Here is an 11,156-nt window from a genome sequence, read left to right as displayed (position 1 = left end):
AAGTGTCAAACGCGAGCACATGGAATCCTTGAACATTACTATGGGCTTTGCGCTCTCCCTCCCTTGGCGTCTCTCGTAACCAAGCGAAATTCAAGCGTTTTCTCAGAGGATGACAAGTTTATTAAATTAGTCTGCCGTTATTACTGTAATTCCATACAAAGTGTGAAGCATATTGGTGAGTTCTTACGCTCGCATGAATTATGGTGCGCACAGAATTCGGAAAACGGAGATTTTTTCAACAAGATGTGCCTGGAAAATGCGCACGAGTCATGTGTGCGTTGTTCCCATACGCGTGTCGTGCAAATAACACGCCTCCATTAAAAATGACAAACTAACACTCTAAGCTTTTGGCACTGGTTCAAAGGCGTGCGCTTAGCAGCCACATTTTAATAAAACTTCATACCGAATGTTCACACTGCATCATGGTGCTGGTCAATAAATATTGATACAGATTTTAATTGCCCAGCCCTAACTTTAACAGTTATTATTTAAAACAGTCAAAATATGGTCAACCATTAGCAGGCAGTTAAGCAGTTTTATTATTATTTTTTTTTTATTTTTTTTTTTGCTGACATGTTAATGTAACACCACTAATATAAAATTTTATGACAGTAAAAAACAGAAAATAGACTGATTTGGTCCCATGCCATGTAAATGAATGCTCTTTTTGTCATTAGTCCAAAATAAGATGCAAGATGGAGGAGTTGCAAACTAACATCCATGTATGGTCTTTCACTAAAGCTCACTATTCTGCCTTTCAATGAAAGTCAACACACAAGCACCAGTCCACATTGTACAGAAGATTCCAGAATAAATACATGCTTATCTTTAAATCCACACCAACACATCTAATTCCAAACCCCCTTGTTGTGCATGTATTGAAATAGCTTATTCAATTAAATGATAAACTCAATCAATGATTCCTCTTTTAAGTAATTACACCCAGATCACATTTCTCACCGAGACCCACACTTGGTGAAAAACCGTTGCACATGTAATTGGATTTTAATTGGAAAAGAGGTCATGAATGATCTCGGTTAATGACTTGGGTCACATAAACGGACTGTCTGAGCTGAAACTAGCAGCCTGGAAGCCGTTTAAACTCTATGCTTTAGTAATTGAGAGGCCGTAGGTTTAAGTGGGAATGTATGTCACATAACACTAGCCTTGCTGCTAATGGAAGCCTGTAGATGAATAAAGGTCATGCAGGTTAATTAGATGTGATGCTTTTTTTTAGTTGACATATGATAAGCAACCACAAATCCTAATGAGACAAAGAACGCTTGCACAAATGCTACTAGACTATAAAGTATGTTTTTTTTTCCACATGATAAAAGTAGGGTTGTGCCGAAAGACGATAGTATTATGTATCGACGACAGGCAAAGGTATCGCCGAGAGCTGAAACCTATGACGATTTTAAAGACGATATTTTACTTGTTTTGCATGAATGTAGACCTATTACATGTTTTATTTGCATTATTGAATAAAATTAATAGTATTACTATTTTTAATTATCATCATTAATAATAAATGAACTACAAATAATTTGACAGCTTCAGCTGTTCACATCAACATCACTTGACGGATAAAATGCATTACTTCGATTGCACTCTTGTGTGAGCGCTTTCTCTCTCTGTCTCTCTCTCTCTGTCTCAGCAGCAGCAGTTGAAGCGCGAGCTGCACTTGAGGGCACAGCCACATCGCATAGCAAATGAGTTAATTAACAAACAAGTTAAAAAAACTATTTTTAAAAATTAAACAACTGAAGAAGAAAGGGAAAGGACTCTGAAACCAGCTAAAATATTCTGGAATAAAACATGTTAAGGTCATTGGCCATTTGAGACTGCTTTATAACAGCACTCCGGCAAGATTCTCTCTTGCTTTCACAAAAAAAAAAAAGCTATTTATCTTTTATATTTGTTATTAACAGCCTATTTAAGTTTTAAGGTGGTCTAGCTTATAGCCTATTTTTCTCAGTGCATGCATTGATAGCTCCTTCAAATACACAGAATATAAATACTTGTTTATTTGTGTTAAATTCAATGTAATGATAAACACGGACATGCGCATTTAAAAAAAAAAATCTATTTATTTAATTTAAAAATATGTTAGGCCTATATTCATTTATATAGGCTATTAAAATATATTTTATTTATTTATTTAAACTAGCCTACATGAATTTAAATTACAACCTGTATTTTACCATTTGTTTTGGCATTAAATAATTATTGAACAGATAATTAATAACTTATCAAAGAACATTTTACTGAGTTCAGTGAAAATTTTTAGGTCAAATAGGCTATTTAATATCAGAGCAACCGCCGACTCGCCGCAGCCATGTCTAAAATGAAACTCTCATCAGAAAACAATAAACACATATGCCAAGCACAACATTGTGTTAGATCTTAGTAAATACAAAAGAGACACTGTTAATGATAACTTTTGTGATTGATTAGACCTGAAGCCGCACCGTGCTTACTAAACAAAACATTGAAAAACTTCAGCGCATAGAAACATCACGAGCGGGCGGCGAGTCCTCCATCCGCATCCCGTCTAAAAGGACAGAAATGCATCCTTGTTTCTATGCATAAATATCATTTCATTTGCTTTCATCCATGTGTATTATATCCATTTATCCACAAATACCCATATATCCACAAATACAGCAGGTTATAAAACAAGTTTAAAAAAAAACAGCTAAAAGGTTAATAAAAATGTTTAGATATGGTTAAATATACTAATTATATATATATATATATATATATATATATATATATATATATATATATATATATATATATATATATATATATATATATATATATATATATATATATATATACACACACACACATACATAACACTGCCTCGCCCCCATGCGATAGTATCGTGTATCTGCGATCTCACAGGGGGGGCGATATGGTGATCTGAAAATTTCGTATATCGCCCAACACTAGATAAAAGAAATTGTTATTCTTCTATTCATTGTGTTCATTACACATTGTTGAGTGAGGTGATATTTTAGCAAAAAGGATACAGTTCTTCTCATCAATGTAAAGTTCAGCAATCTGTATAGAGAAAATAAGAAAAATTCAAACTTTAAAGGGAATATGTTTTTATAAGCACAGTTGTGGCAACAGTGTGTGAATATAGGCAGTCTCTAATGGTTAGAATTTAATTATAATTTTTATAATCACATTTCATAAAAATAGACTGCAGAAACATTTTGAATGACATTCTCCATTTGTAGATGCCATCAGAGGGAAAAAGCGCCACCCATAAGTGAGGATCTTTCCCTCATTAGCATAAACAGCCCAGAGTGAGAAACAGCAGTCCACCATTAGAGATTTTACACCTTATTGGTAAAGATAATGTCAGCGACTAAGAACTATTATTAACGTTGAGTTTAGGATGCAAAAATGAACACTGTAGTTTCCATAGATTACCATCTTCTGAGCCACTTCTTTTGACGTTTTCAGTTTTTTACAGGGATAGTCCTGTTTTTGATCTGCTGCTATGCTGACACGTAAGAGTTTATAGCTCTGCCTTCTTTTGAAAATATAATTTAAATTTGAATTTAAAGCTACAGCCATCAAAATGACACATTTTGGAATCAAAATCTAAAAAGGGCAGTTTCAAAGGGTTATAAACAAATCTTTGTAAGGCATTTTGAGCTGAAACTTTTTAAACACACTCTAAGAACACCAGAGACTTATTTTACATCTTGTAAAAAGGTGAATGATAGGTCCCCTTTAAATCAATTTATAGCCATTCAAAGTAAATACAGATTTTTTTAAATACATCCTATGATATGATAACTGCTTTTCAGATATTTTTCAAATAAGTGATGTTTAACAAAATGCGAATTTATGACAATTACATATGTATTATTTTCCAGAGATGGGTTGGGGCTGGACGGGTGATGGATTGGTTGGCGGTACATTCCACTGTGGAGACCCCGGATTAATGAAGGGACTAAGCCGACAAGAAAATGAATGAATCACAAATGTATTGTTTAAGTGTTTATGTACAGTTGAAGTCAGAATTATTAGCCCCCTTTTTACCTTTTTTTAATATTTCCCAAATGATATTTAACAGAAGAAGAAAATTTTCACAGTATTTGATCATGTTTTTTTTTCCTCTGGAGAAAGCCTTATTTGTTTTGTTTCAGGAAGAGTTTTTAACTTTTTAATTGCCATTTTAAGGTCAAAATTATTAGCCCTTTTAAGCGATAGATTTTTTTTTTCGATAGTCTACAGAACAAACCATTGTTGTTCCCTTGCCTAATTACCCTAACCTGCCTAGTTAACCTAATTAACCTAGTTAAGCTTTACATGTCACTTTAAGCTGTATAGAAGTGTCTTGAAAACTATCTAGTTAAATACTATTTACTGTCATCATGGCAAAGATAAAATAAATCAGTTATTAGAAAGAAGTTATAATAACAAATGGGTTAAATCCGTTAAACAGGAGTAATGGGGGGGGGGGGGACTTCTACTGTATGTGTCTGTTTAAGGGTCAAAGACAAAAAGAGGTTTTCTAACAGTTTAAGTAATAATGGATTACTAAAAAAAAAAAAAAAAAAAACATTTTAAACAAACCTCAAAAAATTATTTCCTCCATTTCAAACTCCTTGGTTTCATCCATTTGTAAGTATGATTTAAATCAGAATACAATCTTGTATGATGATCATGCATGTTTTTTCTTTTATTTTAATAAGAACATATCAGAATAAGTATGTTGTTTTAAAATTATTTTGAGAGGTCAAAATATGCATTATCAGAAAGGTTAGTTTTATTAAGTTATAGACTGAATGACCATGTTTTGTACGACTTTATTACATAATGCCAAAAAGGGAGAAATTAAAAAAAAACTTAATATTTTATTAAAAAATTGTTTTATTATTAGACTGCACAATTACAATAACTCTATTAATATTTCTGAGTAAATGGCATAAGAAGCAGTTGCTGAAAAATAAAAAGTATTTCTATCTGCTGTTCTATCTAGTTTGTCATTTTGCTTCTGGTGTACTAGAAATGACGGCCCACAGCTTTATTTATCAATACTTTCTGTTTAACAACATATGTTACATTATCAGGATGGTTAAATCGCCTCATTGAGCTCTCTTAAACTTTCCAGAAACAGTGGTATGTTATTAATCTAACAATTCCAATCCTCGTCACTTTTCTCATCTCTCTGCTAAGGCTTGAGTAAACTTCGCTTTATGCGTTTTGCTGTCTCACAAACAACTGTGTCTTTGACTTTCTTTTGGCTCTAAATTGTTGAGTCAATGAGAAACTATTCATCCAATTCTGTTTAACCCCTGGGACACTTTTCCACTGTTTTGATTTAATTTTTAAGCTGGTTGTTGTTCTGATTCACCTAAATGTTGGCACACAATATCTCCAAACAAACCGAAATAGCTGCCAACAGCCAATAAAATCACTGAAGTTAATAAATTGTGTAGTAAATGACTGAAGGTTAGGAAATGTAGCATATATGTTACATGTGGTTGTGGTAACCACAGTATATAAAGTCGACTTCAGTGCATTGACAAAAACTGCAGAATCAAAGTGAAACGATTTTATGATGCAAGGTCAGCAGTTGGTATATGATCACTCAGTTTTATCAGAATATCATAAACTTGTCCCTCAGAGAAAGCTATAATGACACTTAATTTAGTTCTCAGTTTGGCATCAGTGTAAAATGGCTGAAAAGCTTCACTTGTGCTGCATCCTATAGTTCAGAAGTTGTGTATCTTGTGTTCAAATGCTGATTGCATCACTGAATTTTGGTCTTCAAATGTGGCCTTCATTTCCCAGGTAACAGATCCTTTGCAGCCTAGACTATCTCAAGATTCATTGCGTGCCAGATGTTTTTGTATTGCAATACACTTTTAAATGCATCATTCCTTAGTTCATTCTGCTGTGTAACAAAATGAATGTTAGATTTTTATATCCCAAAATTGGGTCAGATATGGAAAAACCAATACTGGGTAAAAAATAAAAAAAATAAAAACTCAAATTTAAATTGAATTGGAAAAATTAACCCAACCTTGGGTTTGTCCATATTTGAGTCAATAGTCAATCGATATTTTTTTTCTACATTTTAGAACTTTTGTTTTGTTACATTAAACTTAACTGAGAAGTGACACTTATATCTAAATGTAATTCAATAATAATGATAATAAATGTATTTTAAAATTGTGTCATCACTGGTGTGCAATAAATTAAATTATTACATTATCTGCATTATCTTAGTAACATATGAGACGTACAGTAATAAAGTGAATAAAGTGAATATGTTTATTTTCTTTTCGGCTTAGTTCCTGTATTAATCTGGGGTCGCCACAGCGGAATGAACCTCCAATTTATCCAGCACATGTTTTATGCAGCGGATGCCATTCCAGCTTCAACCCATTACTGGGAAACATCCATACACACTGACTTTGAATATGTACAGATCATAAATCCCAGCAAGCACACAATATCATAGGACAATAATAATAGGTTAGATTTAGATCATGACATCAGGTGACCAAAATTCAATGTCTAGCCAGTGTCTGAGGAAAACGTTGTTTTGACGTCCAATAATGTCGTCAAATTACATTGATATTTGGTTGATTTTAGGTTGTGTTGGAAAGTGACCAAAATCCAACGTCTGATAGATGTCATAGTTGTAACGTCCACACAACATCAAGGTATAACATGATCAGATGTTGATATTTGGTTAAAATTAGGTTGGACGTTTATAATAGGTTCTAATGTCAACCAGATTTTCATTTCGAAACAAAATGACTTTGGGGTGCAACGTCAATATGACGTCATGTTGACGTCCTGTGCCTGCAGGAATAGACCAAGGTTTACCTATTTGGCAGTTGTAGAACCCTGTTCTACTTTCAGACAGTTTCGTTTTGTGGACTTTTGAAGAATGCAGCCACTGAATTTGGAATTTTGGATGCAGATATGGTCTTTTATACATGGACACTAAAAAATGCTGGGTTGAAGTAAGGCATCGACGTGTCAAAGGTTAAAAAAATAATTCAATTTAACTGAAAAGTTATCACAAAGGTTGGGTTTTCTTTGGGTTTTCGTATTTGTTTGCTTAGTCTTTTGTTAAAAGTGTAATTCAATTTCACCTTAAATGTGATCACAAATTTTCTGATGGAAATAGCCAAAAACATATTGTATAAGACAAAATCACCTATTTTATTTTCTGCCAAAATTAATTTAAATATTAAGATTGTGTTCCATGAGGCATAAAGTGATTTTCTTTCTGTAATTCTATCAAAACTTAATTAAAGATTAGCAATATGCTTTGCCTAAATAAAGATTAGTAATATGATTTGCCTAATTAAAGATTAGTAATATGCTTTGCTAAGAAATGAACTAACTTTTTCCAAATTTTTTAATAACAAATATTAAACAATAATCAAACAAATATTGTTATATTTTTACAAACCATATGTATAAATCAGATTTTTCAAAAACAGACCCTTATGACATGGCTGTGTGGTCCTGGATCATACATTATGAATGAAACAACAAATTTTGTCAGGTGTCATTAAAATAAACTGTTGCCCATGTCAAAATGAGTATGTACTGTAAAATATGTATATCTTAAAATTGTATACAATTTAAATTACAATTTCTCTAAATAAAGTATAGAATTACCTAGCTTTTGGGTTATTTTGTAATCACAATTTTTAACCCAGTTGTTGGGTTCATTTTTTACCTAAATTTGGCCTAAAAGCCTAAAACAATGGAGCATTTTAGTTAAATACACTGAAAAAAATGCTTTTCTTTCTTAGATTTTTTTTGTCTTGTTTCTAGTCCAAATATTTAAAAATTCTTAAATTAAGAAGAAATTTTTAGACAAGCAAAACACATTGTCTTGTTTTAAGAAATAATATGCCAAAATGAGGTGAGTTTTTCCTTAAAACAAGCAAAATAATCTGCCAATGGGATAAGCTAAATAACTGCATGTCAAAAGGAAAAACAAGATTATTTATCTTATTCCATTGACAGATTATTTTGCTTGTTTTGAGGAAAAACTCCCTTAATATTGTAATATTATTTTTCAAAACAAGACATTATGTTTTGCTTACCCAGAAAATACTTCTTTTTATAAGATTTTTTTTAGATATTTGGACTAAAAACAAGACAAAAAAGTAAGAAAAGTGTTTTTTGCTTTGCAGTCAATCGTTGGTTCTATCGCAGTCTCTTCACCCCACCTATCAGTCTGTATGGTTATCTATTTGCCTACAAGGTTAAAATGTATATATAATAATCATTTAAAACACAGTATTGTTAGCCTAAAATATGACAAGAACATGTTGATCATGAGTTTTTTTTTTTTTTTAAGTTAGTATAACTTTCATAATTTCAAACTGCCTCAGGCTGAAATGTTATAGTTACGCTAGCGATAAATATAAGCAAAATCTAAATATGTCTTTTTCGTGAGGTCAGAAGCAAGTCTATCTGGTCAGTGTCATACCACACATTCCGTTGCTCTTGTGTAAGAGCCACTGTTTATATTCTGGACATTACTTGAGACCCTTGTGAGCGAGTGTAACCCAGAGTGAGCAAAGCAGTCCTGACAGCTTTTATCTGACACTTAAACTACACTGACACTAAAATTACACACTTAAAAATAAAGGTAAAAAATCTGTCACTGGGGTGATACCATTTCAAAAAGGTATGCTTTTATACCATATAGGTGGACATTAGTACATTTAGGGTAGTGTTTCTTAACCACGTTCCTGTAACTACCCGCTTTGTACATTTTCCATGTCTCCTTATCCAAACACACCTACTTCAGATCATCAGCTCATTAGCAGAGACTGGAAAGAGACCTGTAATAGGTGTGACATACAAAAGATACAACCAAAACATGCAGTGCTGGTGGTCCTCCAGGAACGAGGTTGAGAAACACTGCTTTATGGTACATTTTTGAACCTTTTAAGTTACTATGAGGTGCACGTTTGTACTTTTTAGATATTGACAGGATCAAAAATGTACCTTTTGAAAATATACCACCTGAGTGATAGATTTGTACCTTTATTTCTGAGAGTGTACCGTGATATTTAATGTACTGTAAACACATGATGGAACCCGACTGGCCAAAGCTCGCAACACAATGATAAACTTGACTAAGAGCATCTTAAGCACGTCTCCTGCTGCGCACAAACACATGTGAACAAATGCTCTTTCTTTGCATATGCAAGTGTGTTTGCTGTGTCTGCATAGAGCATGAATGTTTCAGAATGCATTTGCTAGTGTAAAATATGCATCGCCTGTAGCCTAGTTTTAGGTTAGTATGCCACTGGTTCATTAAAAATATAACAAGCATGGCCGACATACAGTACAGTAAGTTTGGTTTGCAAACCGAAGCTTTATGTGTGAATTATCTGCACATGCATGCTATATGACAACAGATTTGCATGTAAATTGGCTCCTCTTCAATTTAAAGTATGTGTTCAACCTAGGGCTGGGCAATATGGCAAAAATACTCATATCACAATATACAGTTTAAGTCAGAATTATTTGCCCCCCTTCAAATTTTTTCAACAGTTGATGTTTAACATGAGCAAGAAATTTTTCACAGAATGTCTGATATTTTTTTTCTTCTGGAGAAAGTCTTATTTGTTTTATTTGGGCTAGAATAAAATTTTTTAATTTTTTTAGAACAACATTGAACATTATTAGCCCCTTTAAGATATATATATATATATATATATATATATATATATATATATATATATATATATATATATATATATATATATATATATATATATATATTTTTTTTTTTTTTTTTTATATAATATAAAATATAAAAATAAATATTAAAACTTAAAAATTTTTTTTATTAAGTTTTTTTATTAATTTTTGTGATTAAATTTAAGTCAGATTGAACTTCTGACTTTAATTTTAAGTCAAAAAAAAATTTAGAATATTAAAAAATTTGAGTAAGGTAACTTTACGCAGACATCGGGGCAACTAATTCCTGTTTAAAATATTTAAGATGTACAACACAACATTTCAGTAAATGTTAAACGTTTAAAGAGATTTTAAGTCATTTTTAATCCATTACAGGTTCGACAAAAAATAAAAATAATAATCTAAATAAAATGCTAAATATGAAGACTATACTTAAGATGCAAATTGATCATGATGCTGTTATAAATTTGTGTCTGCATATGGTGTAATATTGTTTATATGTAAGTGGTAAAATAAGTATTATTGTAAGCATAGAGGTAAAGTTGGTTGTATGATCGCATATTTAGAAATTCTCCTTAATAATCTAATTTCAGAAAACTGTTTTTTGTAAGTTCTAAATGGTGAAATAACATTAGCAGCAAATGACCCCAACCTCTATATTGTAAACAGTGTACTTTGTAACACCATTAAATAAACGACAGAGAATACTACGAAATAGACTTTTGAATTTTGTCCATACGATATATACGATCATATTGCCCAGCCTTAGTTCTACCCCACAACGCATCATTAGAGCGCTCCATATCCTGCAGGGCTCACCTGATGCAGGCAGTTGGGAAGCGAGTGGAAGCTCTGCACATGTGTGAGTCCCAGCAGGCAGCTTAGAAAGCAGTGCAGTGCGGCTTGGGAGTCTCCGTCCTGCTGGAGCTGCCTGCCTAGTTCAAACAAACCCTCGCGGCTCCCGTTCAGCATCCCGTGCTCGGGATGGCCCACCAGAGAGACCCACCGCGTGCGTTCCCGTGCCAGTCAGAAGCTTCACTTACGTCTCCCATCTGAGCCGCGGCGCGCGCATGGAGAAACGGAGACGCTCGGAAAACGCAGTCGGACGCTGAAAGATGGGTCACTGTGCGCTTAAAACGGGAACACATCAATGCTGCTTCTGCTCTTCCTCGTCAAGGGCAGGAGGCGTGGGTGCGTGGGCTGGAGGTAGAGAGGGATTTGTGGGTGGAGGAGAGGAAAGGAGACGCACCGAGATCAGCGCCGCCCACGCGCATCGCAGAACGGGCGAGATTTGAGAGGATTTCGCGTTTGAGTGACACGGCTCGCAGCCAATGTTGTACAGCAGTATGGGTGATAGATTTTAAATGGAAATTGGATTATACACCTTACACTAGAGTTGAGTTAAAATTATTTTTGGTGATTTATTTATTCAT

The 11,156-nt window shown here is 33.3% G+C and overlaps 1 protein-coding gene across 3 annotated transcripts in view; it reads right to left on the bottom strand.

Moving 5' to 3' along the window:
- The window catches only part of si:dkey-206p8.1, a 60,814-nt gene extending 49,911 nt beyond the window's left edge, over nt 1-10,903 (bottom strand). For all 3 annotated transcript variants that reach the window (XM_073928668.1, XM_009293275.5, XM_009293276.5), the window contains exons 1-2: nt 10,543-10,903; nt 3,039-3,069 (exon numbers count right to left, since the gene is read on the bottom strand). Coding sequence is in view for 2 of the 3 variants with exons in the window: in XM_009293275.5 (XP_009291550.1) it covers nt 3,039-3,069; nt 10,543-10,695 (184 nt within the window). In the remaining variant the exon portion in view is untranslated. The remainder of the gene's footprint in view (nt 1-3,038; nt 3,070-10,542) is intronic.
- Between the last annotated feature and the right edge of the window lie 253 nt (nt 10,904-11,156).

The sequence above is a fragment of the Danio rerio genome, chromosome 17 (genome assembly GCF_049306965.1).
Source record: "Danio rerio strain Tuebingen ecotype United States chromosome 17, GRCz12tu, whole genome shotgun sequence".
NCBI classification, from domain to species: Eukaryota; Metazoa; Chordata; class Actinopteri; order Cypriniformes; family Danionidae; genus Danio; species Danio rerio.
This window is presented reverse-complemented; position numbering and strand designations above follow the sequence as displayed.